Source organism: Zychaea mexicana (assembly GCF_025766255.1).
Source record: "Zychaea mexicana strain RSA 1403 chromosome Unknown BDB00scaffold_110, whole genome shotgun sequence".
NCBI classification, from domain to species: Eukaryota; Fungi; Mucoromycota; class Mucoromycetes; order Mucorales; family Lichtheimiaceae; genus Zychaea; species Zychaea mexicana.
The window spans coordinates 110,916-132,031 of NW_026516773.1; the positions used below are offsets into that span (position 1 = coordinate 110,916).

Sequence of the window (21,116 nt, forward strand, 5' to 3'; positions counted from 1 at the left end):
TTTCCTTTGGATTAGCGTGAAAAAATGTAATTTTGGACACCTATGTAGCGGAAACCATGTTATGCACACACCGCGATATCAAGAGCGCTAACAATGTAAAATATAAGCACTTTCCAGCGGTTCCTGGAAAATTCTTTCATGCATAGCTATGCGTGATTCTCCTAAGCGAAAATGCTTCTTTAAAGCGCCTATCAATTGGAAAACACGGCTTTACTCGATTCCGCGAAAGGCGTATCCAGACGCCCGCCTAGAATCAGGAGATATATGTAATATATACATGGAGAAGAAAGTTAATTTCCTGTACGAGCATGTAGAAATTGGAGACTCGACAGAAAGCGAGAAAATATATATATATATATAAAGGTGGCCGGTAACTACTACATTCATCTACTATCTTCTAGCCACATTACTTCTCTTTTGTAACCATGCAAATCAAGTTGTCCTCTCTATTTCTGACGGTGGTCCTGGCTTTGCACCTGTGTTTCCTGTTCTCGGCCTCTGTCCAAGCCCATCCCACTGGCTCGAAGGATCCATCCGGTGTCACTGCCGAAGGCGCTGAAAAAATAAAGCAAGATGTTGTTGCTGCCGCTGCTGCTTCTGAACATGGCACTACTGCTGGCAGTACTCCTGGAGGAACAGAAACAGAAAGACGCCAATTTGCAACTTACTTGCGTGCTCTCGATACCGCCATTCAGCGCTCCCGGGCTGAATCAAAGGGCCCGTCCGGCAGTGTCCCCTTCATGAACACGGTTGCTCTCCAGATGGTTAAATTGACGTCAAGTCCCGAATATGAGCAGCAATCCCAACAGCCAGCGGAAGGTGAGCAGCAACCCGCCCCGAATCGAGACGAATTGATTGCAATCGCTGTGGATGTTGTCAACGGAGCTGCCGACGGATTTTTTGAAAATACTGGAATCACCGGACTTCTCAAGATTGCATTGTTAACATTGCTTGAAACCGTCCTCTCGCTCGTCGCTCTGTTGATGTAAAAACTTTCTCTCTCCCAATATATAACTTAAACCTACTTAATTTTTAAATGACTCTTCTTTGAGCCTAATATCCAAGATACTTTAAAATAAAATAAGCATGTTGTAAAAGCCTTCTTTAAAATGCACATCAATCTGCTGGCAACCTGTTCAGCATTTGAAAGATAAAATATATCACTTGCTTATCAAAGATCCAATAGGATTGATGTTATCCTACAGGTTTTCACAGGTTTACACGAGATTCTTTCTACGGTTCGTGTGGATCAAGTAACATAGAAAACATGAGTGAAGAAACAATCTGGTTTAATGTATTACTGTAGATTCTAATTGAGATTTTGGTGATCTATGCAATAAGAACTTCTTTTTGAGAGTTAGTAGTCTATGTAGCACCATCAAGATGTGCCTAGATAAAGGAATGTTTGCGCCTAGTAGGAGTTTATGAGGGAAGTGGTCATAAATAGAAAAGTATATGTATGCTTTTGACCAAGTTAGATACCACAGACATTGTTGCAGTTAGTTTGGAGTGCATATAGTTGATTACAGAGAATCAACGTATAATGTTGCACTTCAAGTACTAACCAAGTCTTCCTCAGCACTAAGCTCAGTAACTTCAGCATGTTCTTTTTATTTATGCTGTTATAGAGCTGTTGTGGCCTTAGCAAGTGGAGACGAACAATGATATGATATGAAAGAGAGGGTTGCCACACTAAAGTAGCGGTTTTTTCCATCACAAACCTGCAATACTGTACTGGGTACAAGCACTGATATGATAACAGTTCAATGACTGCTTGACCAATAAAGCATTCCAAGTTAAATGTTTAACATAGGCCGAAAAATGAAACTTCATAAGCAGAAATTGCAAAGTAAAGGCTACATATGCCGTAGCTGTTCTGTGCAATACATGTTGTTTGTTTTGTTCATCACTCAAAAGAGCATTGAAAGTTTTAGGTATCACACTGTAATATAACCTTGTCCGCCTATAGGCTGCAATGTATATAGCCAAAGTACACCACGTACTGAATCTAACGCCGCATACCATCTGCTAATCTGCCATCCCAGCTGCCTTGTAAGCCTGGATATTTCTTGATTATGTGTGTTACGAGGTTGAAGTAGGTTCTGAAAAGGATTCTAAAAACCTATGTTAATTTTGTAACTTGTAATAATGATTATAAGGCCATTAGGGTTTCTTAAATATTTGAGAGTATTAATTTTTTTCAATGGCGAGTAAGTTTGTTCACTCGTTCATATGCATATATATTGCTACTCTCACAAACTACAACTTTTTGGACGACATAACACGTCCTGGATATATAACTCGGTTCTCACATTGCTTTTTTTAATAGTGGTCTGATCTCCTGGGAGGAGTATCTGTCTCTCTCTCTCTCTCTCTCTCTACATGTGTGTGGCTAATGGCCCCAACTTTATTTGACGAAAATCGTCATTTTTGATTTATGCGAGCAAGAAAAATAGTTTACAGCACGTGCTAATGGTATATGACGTGGGTGGGAGAAAGCCTGACCCAGGTGAATGGATGGATGCACGTGCCTTCTTTCCACGAAAATCACTTGTTTTAATATTTGTGTGTGAAAAGAGGGTCGGAGGATGTGAGATACTTACTATGTACAGGGAATATATATAACTTAAAAGAAGAGAGATGCTGAAACAAATGGGATGGCGAGTTTGGATTGGTAAAAACGGGAGAAGAAGAGGAAGAAGAAAAAAGGTTGGGAGGAGAGGGGGTATAACAATAATAATAGTAAGAATACAACAACAATGAAGGTTTCTTTTTTTTTTGTGAACTTTGACTGGAATACATCACTTTGCAACAATCTTACTCCGTACAACATGGTCATGACGCTGGTTTGATGAGTCGACGCCATGGTGACACACCGGAATCGACTGCATCCACGGATCCTCGAGCAGGTCCGCCGAGGTGATGCGGGTGTTTGGGTTTGGATCGAGCATCTTGTACAGCACACGTCGTGGCTGAGGAGGGAACTGCAAGAACGGATCAAACGTCTGGGTCGGGTACATGCGCGTGTAGATAGCGAAAGGTTTATCGGATTTCTTGCTGGCCTTTCGCCAGACCAGGCCGGAGGTCCACAAGCAATAAAACACAATGCCGGCGGACCAGACATCTGCTATTGAGCCCCAGTATTCCTTTTGTTCGTAAGCCTCGGGCGCAATGTATGGCTCAGAGCCCACCAGACCGCGGCTCTTGTGGCCTTGCTTTTCCCAGGCAAAGCGGAACACGTCCGACACACCAAAGTCGGTGATCTTGATCTGTCCATCCGTCGACAGCAGCAAGTTCTCTGGCTTGATGTCGCGGTGCGCTACGCCCATCCCATGCAAGTACGCTAGACCTTGCACGAGCTGCTTCAAGCAGCACAGCTTTTCGCGTTCACCCATTCGTTCTGCCATGATACAAGAGAATAAGTCACCGCCAGGGCACTAAATAGAATATATATGTTTTAGCCATCGAAGATAGAAAGAAAGAAAGAAAAAAAGTCTTGGTTCTTTCTTACGTATTCCATGACTGTGCAGTATCGCTTTTGGTCGTTCAAAACCAGGTCAAGGGTAGAGACCACGTTGGGATGGGAGAATGTAGACGAGATGCAAAACTCGCTGGTGAGTTTCTTCATGTACTCCTTTTCGGACTCGGACTTTGAGCGTTTGCGGAACTGTTTGATGGCATACAGCTTGTTGTTTCGTCCGGACTTGTCCATCTTGCGAAACACCATCACGATAGCCGAAGTGCCTTCACCAAGACGACGATAGCATTCGCCATACTCCTTGACGCTGCCAGTGTAGCATTTGGTTGCGGTGGCCGCCGTGGTCGTTGTTGTTGTTGTTGTTGTTGTTGTTGTCGTGGCAGCATCTACATCACATTTCCGGATGGAAGCGCTCGAAGGACGGCGGCTGTCGATTGTTGAGCTGGGGCTGTTGTAGGCCGAGTCGATCATGTATGACTGGCTCTTTTGTTTATTGGAAGGATCTGGGACCATGTTGTTATCGTCGGTAAAATACAGTTGGGAAGAACAAGTAGAAGAAGGCATTTATGAGGTTGTTGTTGTTGTTGTTGTTGTTGTATTAAATGAAGAAAAAGAGAGGTCTTTTTTTGCAGTAAAGGGAGGGGGGGTTGGCAAAGCTGCTATATCCGATCACACATAATATATACAATCACAGAAGAAATGGAGACAAGCGAAAGAGTTGGAGGAAAGAAAAGAGTTGCTGGAGAGTGATGATGGGCAAATAGGCACGGATCTAAAAAAAACAATTTTTTTTTTTTTTTTTACTTTCCCCAAATTTGGATTTTTTTTTTTATTTTTTTATATATAATTTGTTTCTGCTCTTTAAATTGTGTTGTGTGTTGAGGCAAAATAGTCCAATCGCCAAAACCCCTCCATGACGTCTGTGATACAATTTCTCTTGGCTTGCACGAACCTCCAGAACGATCTTTTTTCTTTGTATATCAGACACACACACGCACACTTCACACCCCTTCGGAACGTTGCGATAGAGAGATAGGGCAAGCCACACATGCTGGCTATGTTGTTGTTGTTGTTGTTGTTGTTGTTTGTTGCATGCATATATTGTAATGATAAGTGAATTTCAAGGGGGGGGAGGTGTTATCTTTTGAAAGCTTTGTATGCATGCCCGGAGATCGATAATTATATGTGATTTCCTTTTGACCAAAACTCCTTTCCTGCAAGAAACCAAAGAAAAAAATTTCATGGCCCCGCCCATTCTCTCCTCCCGGCGTTGCCACCGCTTTCCCATGCCGGCACCCACCACCGGGTTGGGTGGTAGAATTTTTTATTGCCGAGTCATGGGGGGGGGGGGTGGGTGGGGTGGGGTCCACTGGTCACTGAGTCATTGATGAGCTAATAGTCAATCAGTTCAGTCAGCCCCAGTGAGTCACGTATACACATAGTGTTCTTGATGTCATTTTATTGTTATTCCATGTAACATCCTCGATTCCTTGAGGGGGGAAAGAGACAATCATTGCTCATCGTCATTGGTCGTGGTCATGGGTATACATATACAGTCATGATAATAGTGCATTCCGTTCGACAGCCACTTGCGAAAAACTTTTTTTTTTTTCTGTACAACCCAGACACACACAAAAGGGGGAGTGGTGAGGATCGGCTCTCTTATTTGTGTAACTCAATTGGGGGGCGATGTGAGCCATTCAGTTTTCGTTTTCGTAATTCTAAGCTATCCGTTCCATCCTTATTCTATCATGTGCCTTCCTCTTCTCAAGATAGATCTTTGGGTTTGGCTCTACGTGAAAGAAAATGCTGTGTTTCAAATATACTGATAATTGTGCCGTAAAGTAAATTCAAGTATACGTAGTATGTAGCTCTCCCCTCCAATAGTCAATGTTGGTTGCCACTCTTATCATCATCGTATTACATGGTACCGTCGTACAGAGTGCAAAGACCGTGCTGCTTGTTGCATAAACCTTTTTGACAGTATAAATTTATTATCTGTCATGAGCAATGTTTTTTTTTTTTTTTTTGGTCTTTAATGTTGATGGAACGCTGTGATTTATGATTTGCTTGTAGTATGCACATAGACATACATGTGCTACAGACACATCATCGCTCGGATCACTTTACGTAGTGATGTATATCTCGTATCTTAGCAGCAGCATAACAACAATAACATGTGACGAGGCTATTTTTCCATCCAGGAGATATCTTACTATACATACTGCTGGAAATAAGGGCGGGCAAATCGTAATTTACACGAATGACATCAGTCGACAGCAAACCGCACACTCAAGTAAGCTCGCCTTGGTGTCCGTGGTAATAGCAGTAAGGTAGCAAGAGAGATCTGTAAATGTAAACCCTGAGAACAAGAACCGTAACACCCTGTGACACTTGTTTTCCGTCGTTGCTGCTGTACTCGTTTAATAAACAAACACAACACATTATCATCGATTTTATTTCATCGTGCAGATTTCTTTATCTTGCCTAAAAACTTGTCTGATGTCCGTGTTGCTTTGAGAAAGAAAAATATATTGTTGTTGATCTTTGCAGAGCGCTATTTTACACATACAGCGGGGTGATATAGACATCAGCAGCAGCGAACAACAACAACAACAACAAGGGGGTGGGGGGGGGGGCCGGCGCCAATTAGCAAGGACTATACAGAAACATGTTGTGGGAAGGTCTTGGCAATATATGCTTTCGTAGTGGTAGTAGTAGTGTTAGTAGTAGTGGGCGCGCTGTTAATGCCAGAAGAATGAGCAGAATGTCAAGAAACCAAAAGCCTGGCAAAAAAAAAGCTCATCCGCACCAAATACCGTTATTTATCATGGGCTACTCGATCTGGATGAACCACACAATTTTTATATATGCATTAAAAGCTATACAAGGGGATGGGCGGACCTTTTTTTGGTGGAGTTTCGTGACAACCTTTGCTCTCAAACAGCACTGTATGCACTTTTTTTTGCTCTCTCTTTAAGATGGCTCCGCAGCAGCAGCGACGCACGAAAAAAGGTATAATGACAAACCCTATGAACACTTTTTTTTTTTCAATCTCTAAAACTAACGAAAAGAAATAAAAAAAAAAGAATCACCGTATTTCTCTAAATCAGCAGCAGCAGAAGAAGAAGCAGCAGCAAAGGCAGAATCAAGCAACAGCAAAAAACGCAAAAGCACACGCCAACTCGCGAAGCGCAGCAGCAGCAGTAGCAGCAACAAAAAGACAAAAAAGGCCGTTCATGCTTCAGGCAGCAGCAGCAGTAGTAGCAGTGACAATGAGGCATTAACAAAAACAACGAATAAAAAGGTCACTGCGAGTAGCAAGTCCAACAAAGATACAGCAAAGTCAAGTAAGAGCACAACACGTCAACCTGCGAAAACAACAACAACGGCAACGCGTGCGCGTACGAAGCAACAACAAAAACCAGAAAACAATGACGATGACGGTGAAGAAGAAGAAGAAGAAGAAGAAGAGGCAAGCGAGTTTAGTGACGATAATGATTCGTCTGACGATGATTTCCAATCACCACCTCCTCGGATCCAAAAACGAGCCCATGTGAAGCCTAATTCCAACCAAGTGGACGCGCGATTGTCACAGTCTGCCAAAAACAAAGGAGAAACCACCAGTAAAAGTAGTCGTACTCAAAAGACGCGACAGACACAAAAAAAAGTAATCGATAGTAGTGAGGAAGAAGAAGAATCACCAGCCTCTTCTTCCTCTACTACTACTACTACCACCACTAAAACAACAACAGCAATTGATATTCCAAGGCCAAAAGGTGCTCCGTTTGCTGATGCTTTGTCGCCGTGTTTACTCGAGTTCCTTGCAGAACTTAGAGAAGACAATAACCGTGATTTTATGCGGACAAACGAGGTAAGGGGATTCCTCAAAGGGACGTGAGGTGTTTTGGGCTTATAACAGATCCACTAATTGGAAAATGATGGGGGGGAAATGTGTGGTTTAGAAACGATGGCATACAATACGAAATGACTTTATGGATTTCGTCAAGATGGTGTCAGAACAGTTGAATGAGATGGATCCAACCGTACTGATTGAAGAACCCAAAAATGCCATCTACCGACAACAGTATGTCTCACCCCCTTGTCTCTCTCTCTCTCTTTCTCTTAAGCGTGTTGTTTTTACTCATCGTCATCATCATCACCGTATTTACAAAAAAAAAAAAAAAAAAGTCGCGACTTGCGATTCACAAACGATCTTCGACCGTACAAGTCCTACATGAGCGCATCCTTTTCACGAGGGGGCAAGAAATCCCCATTTGCAGGCTACTATATTGGCGTAGCGCCGAACGGAGAAACACACGTAGCAGCCGGCATTTGGCAGCCGTCCCCACCACGCATAGCACGGATCCGAGAAGGCATTGTAGCGAATGCAGATCTTATGCGTGAAGCGCTCAACTTGCCAACCATCAAAGAAACGTTGGGTCAGAGTGGACTTGCAGTATTATCCAATGAAGACAAGCTCAAGACGGCTCCCAAGAATTTCCCAAAGGATCATCCCGAGATCGAATTGCTGCGGTACAAGAGCTTTGTTGTGTCAAAGACATTTTCGGATCTGGAGGTCGTGTCGGAAGGGTTCCTGGATAAGGTGTTGGATGTGTATGAAGCACTTGTACCGTTCATCACTATTTTGAATTCTTGGACTGGTTAAAAATACAACACAACGTTATAATCCATATCCAGTTTTTTGGGGGCGGGAAGGGCTTTCCGCAGCAGCAGCCAACAACAACTAACAGAGCGGTCTCTGAAATGACAGGTTTATGATTCACACACAAAAAAAAACAAGAGGCTGGGCACACACACATTACACCACTTGACAGCTTTGCTGCGAATTTTTCCTCTACACCTGCATACAATGGACTGCAACTTTAATCCAGAAGCATCAACTGAAGATCGACAAAAGAAACTGGCCAATCTCTTGTCGTTTGTTCAGCAGCGAACACATGAGAGGGATGCCGAAACTAACAATAACGACAATGAAAATTTAAAAATCACGTCCTCGAGTCCTGGTTCCGATCTTAAAACTTCCACAACGATTCCGCAAAAACGTACTCATCAAGAAGAAGAACAAGTAGTTTCGAAACAGTCACCCAGCAAAAAACCAATGAAATCAAAATTACCAACGACAACGACAACGACATCATCACCAGCAACAACAACAACACGTCATGTACCTGAAGCCATTCTGCCACCCTATGCATACAAGCAAGACACACAGTTACCAGAGTTACCCATTGCACTCAAGCCAAGCATTGAAGTGCGACCTTACCAACGCGAAGCCGTCAATGCCATTATCGATCCAGCAACCAACGTGGCGCAATCCAGCATCATTGTCCTTCCCTGTGGTGCAGGCAAAACGTTAACCTCCATTCTCGTCGCGTGCACACTTCAAAAACCCGTCCTGGTCGTCTGTTCCACCATCATTGCGGCCGAACAGTTCAGCAACGAGTTCCTGAACTTTACTACCCTCATGGCGTCCAAAACCGGCATGTTTGCTGGGCAAAAGAAATGGCCGTTCAATGGCCCCTCGGGCGTCATGTTTACCACCTACACCATGTTGGTCGACAGTAAGAACCGGACGGCCGACAGTAAACGCATGAGCAAATTCATTAATGCGACAGAGTGGGGTTTGGTCATTTTGGACGAGGTCCATTGTGTTCCTGCAAGCAATTTTTCCAAAGCCATTGCGAAAATCAATACCAAAGTCCGGTTGGGCTTGACGGCAACCATGTTGCGCGAGGATGAAAAGATTGGCGATTTGGAAACGTTGGTTGGACCCACCCTGTATCATGCAAAATGGAAAGAGTTGGCTGATAAGGGGTACATTGCCAAAGTCATCTGTACCCAAGTAGAACTGTCCATGGATGAACCGTTCCGCCAAGTCTATGATGATGTTGTCACTGACGCTTCCGGTAGTTCTGGTGTATTGGGCCATGCGCATCACATCAAAAGCCTCTTATCCATCCTCAACCCAAAAAAGATCCAAATCTGTCAAAGACTGATCCAATACCACGAAGCACGGGGCGACAAGATCCTTGTCTTTTGCGACCACATTGATGCACTCAAGCTGTATGCCGAAAAACTAAACCGTCCGTTCATTTATGGCGGCACCTCGCCCGAAGACGCGCGCAGTCTGTTGAAACGCTTCCAGATCGACATTCCCAAACTCAACCCCAAGGAAGCCAGTTGGTCCGAATTGGCGGCCCAGCGTGCACTGAAAGCCAAATCCGTCAACACATTGCTGTTGTCGCGTATCGGTGATACCAGTTTGGATTTGCCTGCTGCAACCGTCCTGATCCAAGTGTCGTCGCATTTCGGATCGCGTCGACAAGAGGCTCAGCGTCTGGGTCGTGTGCTGCGTGCCAAGAAACGGTCGGAAAAGGGCTTTTATTCTCGCTTTTATACCTTGGTCACCCGTGGGACGCATGAAACGAGCTTCTCGGAACGACGGCGTCAGTTTTTGGAGGAGGATTGTGGGTACGGCTATCAGATTTGGGCGGTCGGTGACGAGAATTCGGAAGATGGCGGGAACGGTTGGCACGTAGATTCGACACAAGATGTCAATGCGCCTGAAGACGATGGTGTCAAGGTCGATCCGGTCACTTGCACTATCCATGGTGCTGATGATCGGCCCTATACCCGTGCAGCAGATCAAAAGGTGCTTGCCGACTATATTCGTAATATAAAGAATGTACAAGTGGAAGAAGACACGGACGATGTTGCAGATGTTACTACCCCACAGCCTGCTGCATCTAAACGCGGTAATAAAAAGAAATAAATCTTTTTCTTTTGCTATCTTTTGTGTACAGTAGAGGGATGTATTAGTGATCTCGGCCAATCAGTTGTAGGGCGCCCCTGAAAGGTACATTCAATGTAGGTGCAAAAGTATAATTAAAGTTAGTGTGCACGGGCATAATTGCTGGATGGGATGGTACAGATGTATGATTTTGGGTGATGAAAGATGGATTGGAACAGGGGGAACCAACCTCCCCCCCGGGTCTGATTTAATTAGCTACATGCGATCATATACGCTGAATATCAAATGAAAGCAAAATATATATTAAGTGGTGAGTTATTTACAGAATTCTGGGAATAAGATGCAACAATGTAGTGATAATTGAACGAATGAATGGCACAAATACAAGGAAGGGAATAAAAAAGTGGGAGGAGTACTATGATATGTCGAGCAGAGAGAGAGAGAGAGAGAGAGAGAGAGAGTTTCTTTCACAATTGCCTTGACGCTACATAGTCCTTGAGACTCATCGTCATGACATTATCCAAATAATCCAACGAATGATGTTTATCCTGCTGATTTATTACGCTTGCATTGATTCCGGAACCATCACTGATGGTTGGTGCGGCTTCTGCTGCTGCTGCATGATTGTGCATAATATCGCCATTTGGATCCACATAGCCCTCCGCATGCTCCAATGCAATATCCCCTTCTTGCCAAGCCCCCAGTTTGGCTTTCCGTATCGCTGTTCGTTTCTCACTCCAGTACAGGTACACCAGCACCATCACGTAAACGGCCCAAAAAGCAATATAAACTGCAATGGTGTGGATGGTCGCCAAGTTGCTCCAACCCAAGACTGCGCGGAAAAGTTGCCTAAAGTAATTAAAAAACAGTCAATCTTCAATGTGTTGGGTTATCTATTATAGATGAATCTGTTTCCATTTACCATCCGCCGTTTACATTGGGTGAGCTTGTGTTGCCTGCAGTGACATACCAAACGGCAGTGGTTACTCTGTATTGGATGATACCATTGCCGTGATGGTCGTTCAAGTGGTCGGTCACTTGTTCCCAGGCGTATGCTTCAATGTATCCAATCGAACGGCCCATGAGTCCGGCTGCCATTAGACAGAGGATCACCGATGATACGATAAAGAGCCATCGGACGTTCCTGACGCCAGCGCCTGCTCGGTACAGTACATAGCCAAATAAGGAACCACATAGAAATCCAGTAACAGCTGGTAGGGGGATCGATTGTCCTGGTACGTTTAACGAGACCTATTTATTACAAATCAGTGATGATGGGGTTTGTTAGATCCGTCATATAGGTGTGCGAGGGTTGCGGGTTTGGTTGTAGAGAATGATAATAAAAACAACAAAGTTGTATACTTTACCCCACCGGTGTACATGATAATCTCGATTCCTTCACGCAACACAGTAGCGAACGGCAACAAAAAGAACGATTTCCGTTGCAAATTGCCACAAAATCGACTCTTATCCAACTTGCCTTTCCTACTACTCCTACTCCTACCACCAACACCGCTGTGGGGACCAGGATTGTTCTCCAACGTTTCAGCCAACCTGATTTTCCATCTCTCCTCCAGCCTTTCAGTCTTGAGCATGGCAATGCTGGCGATGGTCGTCAAGAGTGCGCCGACCATGCAAAAGACGGCTTCCCAGATATCTTCGGTCGTCTCCCACAAATCCTTCACAGCCGTGTACCAAGTGACGATAAAGCCAGTGCCGACCACGATGCAGAGGATGGTGCTCACGAGCACGCCGAGCCAGATTTGTCGCCGCAAGTGCTTGTAGATGAGTGATTCTCGGTCAAAGATGCGCCGCAAAAAGGAAAAGATGATGGACAGGACGAGCGCTACTTCGAGTGTTTCGCGGAAAACGATGAAAAAGATGGTAACATTGAATAGATCGGGCATATACATATATATATATATATAATGAGAGTGGGTGGGGTTTCTATGAACGTCGACGCTGTTGGTTGGTTGGTTGGTTGGTAAAATGCTGCGTGATGTATATTGGATGGAGAAGAAGAAGAAGAGCAAGAATTACTGTCCTTTTGTTTAATAAGGCATTTTCATGAAAAAAAAACAGTAGCACATCAATAAGACAGTATACATAATCTCAAACACATCAAGCTGTCCCTGATCCATGTGCACACAATGAGAATAGGATAGCACCAAAATGGAAACAGCCTGAATGCAGATCCATCCCCATATTACAACTGCTTGAGACTTGTTTAAGCACTGATTTAGACTGTGAAAACCGAACGCCATTACCACGTTCTTGTTATTCGTCACATCTTTTTGCCTCACTGCATAAACAGGAACATTTTTTACGTGCTTTTTATTCTTTTTTCCTTGTACTACTCACTTGCACGCACCGAGGAGCCAGTGTAACCGTAATAATGCAATTCACCCCACTCTCCTCTCTCTCAAAAGAGAGAAAATCAACCATTGAAAGCGCGAAACGTAACAGCAGCTCGTATCCATTTTTCCTGCAAAAAAGAAAAAAAAAGGGCCTACTTCACCCTCTTTTCCTTCGCGATCTGCTTCCTTCCTTTATACCGTTTTTTTTTCTTGATAACAAAAAAAAAAGCCAGAAGGATTCCTCACCATCCCTTTTTCTTTCTTTTTTCCCACTTGACCCACTTACCAAACAAAAAAGAGCGACCATCCCTTTATTCCCCCCCCTGTTGAAAATAACAGGACGACGATCGATCCAGCTGTCATGCCTTCACCTATTGAGACGTGGTACACCGACATTCCTCCCATTACGCGCATCTACATTACTGCGTCCTGTTTAACCAGTCTTGCTGTTGTAAGTAATACATATATATGCACACACTCCCTAAAGATTCCCTTGATTCTATACACATTTATATTTAAATTCGACTCTTTTAGCAACTCGGTTTCGTTCATCCACTTCAGCTTTGGCTCAACTATGATAGAATCATTTACGGTTATCAGGTAAAACAGTGATTCCGCTGGCTGTGTGTGTGTGTGTGTGTGTGAATGAGTGGTGGGGGTGGGGCTAAAAGCTAGAGTTTTTACGTGAGAAGAAAAAAAAAATGAATCCTGCACTATATTCACGTCTCTCTCTTTCTCTTAGTGGTGGCGACTCTTGACCAACTTTCTATACTTTGGTCCGCTATCGATTGATTTCCTATTCCATATGTTCTTTTTGTAAGCTTTTTTTTCCCTCCTATGTGAGATTGGAGTGCAAGGTTGAGCAGCGAGAACGAAATTGACACATTAATTTTGCTATACATATATAAAACAGGGCACGCTATTCACGGATGATGGAAGAAGGGTTCTTTCGCAACAAACCAGCGGATTACGTTTGGCTCTTGTTTTTCTCGGCAGCGTCGCTTATCATCTGCTCGGTAAAGCATTGGGTGGGGGGTTGAATATATTGGGAAAAGAGGGATGGTGGTGGTTGGCATGAGCGCTAGGGGTTAGGAACAACGTGAAAAGTCCATATCGGCACGCGCGTGTGGTGGTTTCCAATGATACATATATGATCTCGGACGTAAAAGATTTTTGAAAAGACTAACATTACGTGTTTTTTTTGTTAAAAGACAATCTTGCCATTTGCATACATGCCGTTTTTAGGGTCACCGCTGGCATTTACGATGGTGTATATCTGGGCTAGACGGAATCCATATGTTCGACTGAACTTTTTGGGATTGCTGGTGTTTAGGGCGCCCCATCTGCCATGGGTCCTCTTGTGCTTTTCGTTATTGTTGAGCGGCCAGTTGCCGACGGGTGATCTACTCGGTATTGGCGTCGGTCACATTTATTACTTTTTCGAAGATATTTGGCCTCGTGATCCAGCGAGTGGAGGTCGACGGTGGTTAGAGACGCCAAGGATTGTGTAAGTTTTCCTTGATGAATGGTTAGGACGGTTGGTTTGGAAAAAGAAAGGTTTAGCTCATTTTGATGGTTGTTTTTTTTTTTTGCAGACGTTGGTTGATTGATTCGAATCGGCAAGAGGAAGGGATTGAAATACACAACAACAGCAACAACAATGATACCGTGTCGGATGATGAATATCAAGAGGAACCAGAGGAAGAGCTTGATCAACATGCTGCTATCAATCACAATAGTGGGAACGGAAATGCTAGCAGGAGTCTACCAGAAGAATTGGAGGGAAAAGATGAGGCTAGAAAGTCAAAGCCTGCTGCTGCAGCTAGAGCTAGGACTAGCAGTAGCGCGGTAGAAACACCATCATCTTCTAAACCACGACCCTCTCAATCGTCATCAACAACATCACCGTCACAACCTTCTTCCTTATCACCCACGTCGTCGTCTTCGTCTTCATCGTCATCATGATCAAGTTGAAAAAACTCACAACAGTTTTGCATGGCGGAGAGATTAAAGGCAGTGCCCTCTTGGAAAATGGGGAATTTTGCTAGTCTATTACTACTACCACCACTTAATACTATATAGAGTTTTACCCCCACCCCCCACTACTATTACTAGGTTATATGAAACCACACACGTCATCCACGCACCGTACCAAAACAACAACTCCATTTTTTAGCTGCTGCTTGTATAAACCCCACCACTCCCCCTCCGGCACACCTTTTGAAAACAACAAAGCAACTTGCAACGAAACAAGAAGAAAACACTCATGGACTGTTGCTTAATTCTCTTTTTTTCTCTCAACCTTTTAACACCTTCTACCTAGCAGTACATAGTATACATCTTAACCTCTCACTTAACACATTTGTGCTTCAACCCAGATAAATCATAAAAAGAGGGTTAAAGGGCCTTTCCCTTGAAACCATCAAAAACAACCATTTCTACCTTTTGTATTGGGGTTGTTGTTGTCGGCACTGAACAGGTAAACTAGTGCGTTGACGCCACCCCGCCAACAATCACGTGAACAAAACACGGGCCTCAATCTTTCTTCCTCTAAACCTGAAACTACATGATTGAATTTTTGGACCTGTGTTTCTTTTGGTAGTGCTCGTTGTTGTTGCTATAATTAACTATGTATACAGTAAATATGATGTACCATGTGCGTCCGTGTCTGTATGTATGTATGATCTAACAATCACGTCATATATATATTTTCATGTGCATGTATTTCGAAAAAAAAGACAAAACATGTATTTTTTTATTATTTTTTCAACGTTGTTGCTGTTGGCGACGATTAAGTGAGAACCAACGTCTAGCTTTAGTAACGATACTGTTGGTAGGTTTGTTGTTGGTGGAAGAAGAAGAATCATCATCATCACCATCATCATCGTCTTGTTGTTTTTGGTGCCACTTCTGCTTTTGCTTCTTCTGTTGTAGCTGTTGCTGTGCATGTGTATTTGTGGGTAATGATGCCGACCGGACCAAGGATGAACTTGGGCCTGATGTTGAGGAAGAAGAGGAGGAGGAGTTACTACCACTAGGCCATCGCCGCGGACGTGCATGTGCGGGATGCGAGGCGGCTGAGTTTTTTCTTTGAGGCAATTGTCGTTGCTGTCCTGCTGCTGCTAACATCCTCTGTTTATTTCGTTGTTGTTGTTGTTGTGCAGGATGATAACGAGATGCTGCTGAGGGCGCAGAGTGTTTGCGTTGTGGAAAAAGAGGGTCTTGATTATTACGTTGCATTTGTGGTGATGGCTGCTGTTGGCAATGACTACTACTACTATTACTATAGCTACGTCCTCCTAATGGATGCGATGATGGCACCAGTCCTTTTTGCTGTGGTGCTAGTGGTGGTGATAATGGCCTCGATTGCTGGTGTTGCGGTGGCGACCGAGGCCGTGAAGAAGGAGCCGGATAAGGTTTTGACTGCTGCTGTTGTTGTTGTGGGGATGATGATGGAGGGGATGACAGGAGTTGTGGCGGTGGTGGTGGTGATGACGATGGCGATGAAAGCTGCGGAGCCGTCTGCTGCCGTGTTGCTAGTAGGCGGTGTTGTTGTTGCTGGGATGAACAAGACGGTGGTGATCGTAGTAAAGGAGACGAGTTTTGACGGAGATTAGGTGGTGGTGGTGATGAGGATGGAGGCGCTGGTGAACGCTTCTGATGTGCTAATAAAGCGAGCGGGGTATCATCGTCGTTCATGCGCCGCCGTCGTTGTGATGGTGGTGATTGAGGATGCTTTGTACGATGGTGCTCGGGGATGGGGCTCATGACGGCAGGATGGGCAGCAGATGGTGATACTACGGCTTGTGGCACCATCATCATCATTCCGTTCTGTGGGTGATAGTAGTAGCAAGGATACAATGCTGGAGCATACATGGGCCAATATCCATCGGGCGTACTACTACTACTACTGGTGTTGCCGTGATGTTGCTGTTGACTGTTGTGGTGGCGACGAGGGTGATGAGGATGAAATCTAGGAGATGTGTGCGGGTGGGACCGACCGTTGTCAAATTGAAGCATCCTGGTTTTTTTTTTCTTTGCTCTGTGGAGGGAAAGAAAGAAGGGAAAAAGTAAAGGATCGGCTTTCTAGTCCTCTTTTATCGCTCTGCTACGAATAAATAACAAGCCTCCCCACACCATCCCGCCTCACCCCCCGCGTGGCCCCCTTGTAGTATCTGCGTATGAGAAAAAGGCCCATCTCTCTCTCTACACTCGTCCTTGGCGTGTTTTTATTTAGCTGCATCCCCCCTTCACTTTCCATCCCCACTCTCCCAAAAGGACCAATTGTTGGTTGAAACAGACACACTGACTGCAGCATTGTTATTCGGTTGTATACATGTACTCGACATGAAAAAGGGAGACAAACAATGTAATATGAGTTAGGAGGTGGCGGGCATTACCAATATCCTCTTCTTCCAACCAACCAAATTATCATGCACGCTTCTTTGGGTTATAGTAGAAGTCTCTCAATAGAAGACCCCCACCCCACCAATACACCATGCAATGTAAATAGAACTCACCCTTTATCGCTTTCTATCCTTAATGAGCCACCCACACTATTACGCTTGCTGTCGTATATATTCAAAGAGGATGCATCAACTCATCCTATTAGTACATATCGAAGCATTACGATAATAGTGATGAGCTTACGTTATCATCCTTATTAGATCCTCCTAATATCCCATCATGTATGCATTACTTTATGCATCTTACGATCTCACACATATCATCGTCGTCAACGTCGATCTATCACTATCTCCTGATGAGCACCTTGTCATTAATCCAGAACCTTGTTCTTTACCGACAATTTAGCAGAGACCCTATCTATTGACGCTTTTGTATAGACAATTACCGGTTTTTTGTGCCCTACTACTACTTGTTTGCTATGTGACACCACAACACACAAATTACCGGAACAAGTATTAACACGACGCTTAATGATTTGTAATGAACACACATACACCACCACCACCATCACTACTACGACTACCACTAGCTGTAGTAATGTAGGATAAAAGGCCACGCACCACTCACACACTAATAAAACAGTCTAACGGCGCCCCCCGTCTCTCTCTCTCTCTTTCATGATTGCTTAAAGTCTAGACCTTTAGTAGTTTCCAACCAAATGATTCGGGAACCCTACTCTATGAACAACACCCGATGCAGCAAAAATAAAAAAAGTCCTGCTATCCACGGGTCTAAAGTTGTCATTTTCTATATCGTCTGTGATACTACAGGTTTTTTTTCCCTTTGTCACAAGGGCGCTCACTCGTTTAGTTTCGCGTTGTCTTGAGCCCAAAAGAGTATGGAACGCACACTAGTTTGGGGGGTGGAGAGGTGGCGCACCCCGGTTGTTGCAAACTTGACCGATTCTTTTCACGGACCATTGGGTGTGTGCATACGTGTCGAGCCGAATAAAAAACGATCTTTCTCTCTCTCAATCTGGCAAACGCTACTCGATTATTTTCTCTCTCTCGCAATCCTCGGAAAGTTCGCGCTGTAAGCTTCTTTCATCTACAGTGTAACTTTTCAACATCAAAAGCCTGATTGATGTATACAAAAGCGCGCACAGCAAACTAAACAAAACGAGCGGCTTCTCCGAAAGAGAAGTGTGTGGGCTTTTATAGATAGCATGTAGTACAATGCATGGTACAACCTCAAGATCAACCACACACAGAATATTCTTTCCCGCATTCTTGGTGGATGCGTTGCCAATTTTAAGGAACTACGTTATCCGGGAAAAAAAAAACTGTGCATGCGGGAAACGGGAACCCAAGGAAAACAAAATTATGCGCAATTGTTCGTTATAGTCGGATTTAAATTATTGCAAGAATTCATACACACACACACACACACACACATAATGAGCATTAGAAAAAAAGTTAGGATTCTGTCAGATTGACTATGCATTAAAAGTCCAATATGTAACGACTGCGTAGTATGTTCTAGCCACTGGGGATGCTCTCCTTAAATAAAGAGGTCATGTGATTCTCGTCGCCTTTATATAACATGTCTCTCTTTTGGTTTGGAGTTGAACAGCTTCATTAGGTAATAGTCAAAAAAGAGGACAATTACGAATCCAAGAAAATTATAGTTTGTCAGTGCACCTGTTTCTATGATCCAATAAGTCAAATCACAATATAACTATCTGCATAGCAATTGAGAGGAATACTAATTCATAATTATTAACGGGAGATTTGGGGAGGGGAGAGAGATAGAATTGGGTTTTGTAATTAGGATGATTGCAATATCCATACGCGATAAAAGGAAAAAAAAAGGGGGGGGGCATTTTTCCCGAGGAAATATTGAGAGAGTGGGACAATTCTGCTGATTAGATAATTTCGGGAAGGGGTGGAGGGAGGGGGTAAAAGCAACACCATCACCGTTCTGGACCACCAAGACTTGCTTCCATCTTACGTAATACTTGAGACAGCTCATCCTCTTCCAAGACCGTGCCATCATGTGAGCATTTCGCCTTTCGCTTCAACTCCTCGCACAACAGATCCAAATCAAACTGTTCAAACTGAGGATGTTCCGACACGCGTTCCCAAATCTCATTGCACGGCACCAACTTGGTTTCATGTGTAGCTGGATCCAAGATGGTTCGGTCCGTCATGCTGTCCATAAACCTGTCAAAGTCATGTCGTAGCATTGCGTCCGGTAATGCTGCTGTTGTTGTTGTTGTTGTTGGGTGATTATAATCATGGCTGCCGTTGTTGTTGTTGCTGCTGCTGCTACCACTACTACTGGAATTACTACTAAGTCTACGAACGACATTATTGTTTTTAAAAGTGCCTCCTGCTGCAATGGGTACTGGATGCTGTGTCACCGCGTCGTTGAAAACGCCTGAAGAGGGATCAAATAAGGGTTCGGAGAGTAGTTGATCATACGCAGAGGAACATACTTCTTCCTTGAGTCGTTCGCAGAAACTGATGCCGTCCTTGTCTCGGATGCATGCGACTGCAGATGGAGCGACACGCATAATCCGCTTTGCAGCTGGTGCCATCTCTTCTGTCGTTGTCATCGTTGCGGTTGCCGTCGTACCAGTCGGCTCCATCAGGTTGTTGTTGTTATCGTTTTCATCCGGCATAGCATCATCATCATCATCATCATCTTCTTCACTGCTGCTATTCGTGAGCATGATGGTATCCGGTAATGAAAAGTACGGTACATCGACCCCCTTTTCTTGGTGCAATTGACTCAATTGGTCATTATGTGCTGCCACTGCACCTTTGATCGCCAAAAGTTCAGACTCCATCCGCTTGATCACGTTTCGTAGATCCTCACTCTCGCGTTGAACTCGCTGCATGCTTGTGGCGTGGGTATCTTCCATAAATTTGATCTTTGTCTCCAGTTCTTTGACATAACGTTCTTTGCGATCCCGAAATGCTCGTTGTGCCGCTCGGTTTTGTTCCTTTCGCCGTAGCTTTTGTTCGGCTGTCAGTGCCTGTCATAGATACATCCATTGGTTTTCCTTTTAACTCATCGGTTTGTCGTCAGGCCGAACATAGTCTTGTATTTGTAATCCCTCCCACTCTCTCTTCACTAGATTTTATACAGCTAATAGCACTTTATCCTTACGTGAGAGCTCTCGCCTAATCTGCCTATTTACATATTCATAGAGTGTGAGGAGGTTCCGTTTTCTTTCTACAAGTACAAGCTTATCGACGCTGCACTTACTGTTTATGCTATCACCATCGCTTTCAACGGATCCCGTACGCACTAACAAAACCAAAATTCGCAGTTCTTTTAGAATCTCCCAAATATGATTAACAGCCCAATTGGGGAAAGAGAACAAAAAGCTTACTGCGCACGTCAGGACCGTTTGAATCGCCCCGTTTACGTTTATCGTAGTCGTCCCAACTGGATTTAAACAGTGGTGGTTGTGGTATCGCTGAAGGAATGGAAGGCGCAATGGGACGATATATTGGCCATTGTTTGGGTTTGATTGAAGAAGGGTCTGTCATTACTGTATTAATTATTGAATGGTTGTGAAAAAAAAAAGGTATAAAGAAGAAAGAGACGAGAAAGTCAGTTTCCAAGGAGGAGTGTGAATTTTTTTTACTCTGAAACAGCCGGCAGCAAAGAAAGTGTATGTAGAATGATAACCGCACACTCAACGATAGAATAAAGATGTAACTAAAAGCCATAAAGGTCCTTCTCTCTCTCTCTCTCAATAGTAGTAGGCTCATCTTGTATTGCTTCTTTCGGTCAAGAACCATTAAAGAGAGTCGTGAGATGGACTAACTAGCAGCAAAAGAGATGAGAAAATCCGCATAATTGGTAACACCATACTTTCCCCCCCCCCAAACAAAAAAAAGCATTATTATCGGCAGTGTTCTGCTTCCGTCGGTGAAATTGGTAATGCCAAGTCTATAATAATCTTCACAGCATAAAGAAGTTCCGCTCGGCCAAGTTGGTACATGTGTTCAAGGACATACATAAAGTAGCGGGTCCAAGACGCCCTTCATTAATGAGCTTGCTATAGAATGCTAATAAATGAGGT

At 43.9% G+C, this 21,116-nt stretch overlaps 9 protein-coding genes across 9 annotated transcripts; 4 read left to right on the forward strand and 5 right to left on the reverse strand.

The window, feature by feature from the left end:
• The first annotated feature begins 367 nt into the window (after positions 1-367).
• On the forward strand, positions 368-1,099 carry BDB00DRAFT_848586 (uncharacterized protein). Its single transcript, XM_053125321.1, has one exon. The coding sequence runs from the start codon at positions 426-428 to the stop codon at positions 987-989; it is 564 nt and encodes a 187-aa protein (XP_052974618.1). The 5' UTR covers positions 368-425; the 3' UTR covers positions 990-1,099.
• A 454-nt stretch (positions 1,100-1,553) lies between these two features.
• BDB00DRAFT_942345 (kinase-like domain-containing protein) lies at positions 1,554-4,287 on the reverse strand (the record flags this gene model as incomplete). Its single annotated transcript, XM_053129397.1, has 4 exons — positions 3,512-4,287; positions 2,822-3,437; positions 1,722-1,856; positions 1,554-1,606 (listed from the first exon to the last, which is right to left on the reverse strand). The coding sequence occupies exons 1-4, from the start codon at positions 4,040-4,042 to the stop codon at positions 1,554-1,556; spliced, it is 1,335 nt and encodes a 444-aa protein (XP_052974619.1). The 5' UTR covers positions 4,043-4,287.
• Positions 4,288-6,273: 1,986 nt separating this feature from the next.
• BDB00DRAFT_963804 (uncharacterized protein) lies at positions 6,274-8,505 on the forward strand. Its single transcript, XM_053129759.1, has 4 exons — positions 6,274-6,493; positions 6,568-7,352; positions 7,444-7,565; positions 7,670-8,505. The coding sequence occupies exons 1-4, from the start codon at positions 6,460-6,462 to the stop codon at positions 8,145-8,147; spliced, it is 1,419 nt and encodes a 472-aa protein (XP_052974620.1). The 5' UTR covers positions 6,274-6,459; the 3' UTR covers positions 8,148-8,505.
• Positions 8,506-8,600: 95 nt separating this feature from the next.
• BDB00DRAFT_772635 (P-loop containing nucleoside triphosphate hydrolase protein) lies at positions 8,601-10,274 on the forward strand (the record flags this gene model as incomplete). Its single annotated transcript, XM_053120051.1, has 1 exon — positions 8,601-10,274. The coding sequence occupies one exon, from the start codon at positions 8,601-8,603 to the stop codon at positions 10,272-10,274; it is 1,674 nt and encodes a 557-aa protein (XP_052974621.1).
• A 420-nt stretch (positions 10,275-10,694) lies between these two features.
• Positions 10,695-12,367, reverse strand: BDB00DRAFT_932794 (iron permease FTR1 family-domain-containing protein). The gene is made up of 3 exons (XM_053129098.1): positions 11,621-12,367; positions 11,176-11,504; positions 10,695-11,102 (listed from the first exon to the last, which is right to left on the reverse strand). Exons 1-3 carry the CDS (start codon positions 12,164-12,166, stop codon positions 10,721-10,723), a joined length of 1,257 nt encoding a protein of 418 aa, XP_052974622.1. The 5' UTR covers positions 12,167-12,367; the 3' UTR covers positions 10,695-10,720.
• A 461-nt stretch (positions 12,368-12,828) lies between these two features.
• Positions 12,829-15,029, forward strand: BDB00DRAFT_848599 (Der1-like family-domain-containing protein). Its single transcript, XM_053125322.1, has 6 exons — positions 12,829-13,061; positions 13,145-13,210; positions 13,353-13,426; positions 13,524-13,626; positions 13,822-14,117; positions 14,206-15,029. The coding sequence occupies exons 1-6, from the start codon at positions 12,972-12,974 to the stop codon at positions 14,573-14,575; spliced, it is 999 nt and encodes a 332-aa protein (XP_052974623.1). The 5' UTR covers positions 12,829-12,971; the 3' UTR covers positions 14,576-15,029.
• Positions 15,030-15,295: 266 nt separating this feature from the next.
• Positions 15,296-16,747, reverse strand: BDB00DRAFT_848600 (uncharacterized protein). Its single transcript, XM_053125323.1, has one exon. The coding sequence runs from the start codon at positions 16,628-16,630 to the stop codon at positions 15,377-15,379; it is 1,254 nt and encodes a 417-aa protein (XP_052974624.1). The 5' UTR covers positions 16,631-16,747; the 3' UTR covers positions 15,296-15,376.
• Positions 16,748-17,858: 1,111 nt separating this feature from the next.
• On the reverse strand, positions 17,859-18,503 carry BDB00DRAFT_848604 (uncharacterized protein). The gene is made up of 2 exons (XM_053125324.1): positions 18,216-18,503; positions 17,859-18,109 (listed from the first exon to the last, which is right to left on the reverse strand). The coding sequence occupies exons 1-2, from the start codon at positions 18,302-18,304 to the stop codon at positions 17,884-17,886; spliced, it is 315 nt and encodes a 104-aa protein (XP_052974625.1). The 5' UTR covers positions 18,305-18,503; the 3' UTR covers positions 17,859-17,883.
• Positions 18,504-18,989: 486 nt separating this feature from the next.
• On the reverse strand, positions 18,990-20,709 carry BDB00DRAFT_963813 (uncharacterized protein; the record flags this gene model as incomplete). Its single annotated transcript, XM_053129760.1, has 6 exons — positions 20,418-20,709; positions 20,291-20,332; positions 20,192-20,214; positions 19,881-20,057; positions 19,379-19,661; positions 18,990-19,276 (listed from the first exon to the last, which is right to left on the reverse strand). Exons 1-6 carry the CDS (start codon positions 20,575-20,577, stop codon positions 18,990-18,992), a joined length of 972 nt encoding a protein of 323 aa, XP_052974626.1. The 5' UTR covers positions 20,578-20,709.
• Between the last annotated feature and the right edge of the window lie 407 nt (positions 20,710-21,116).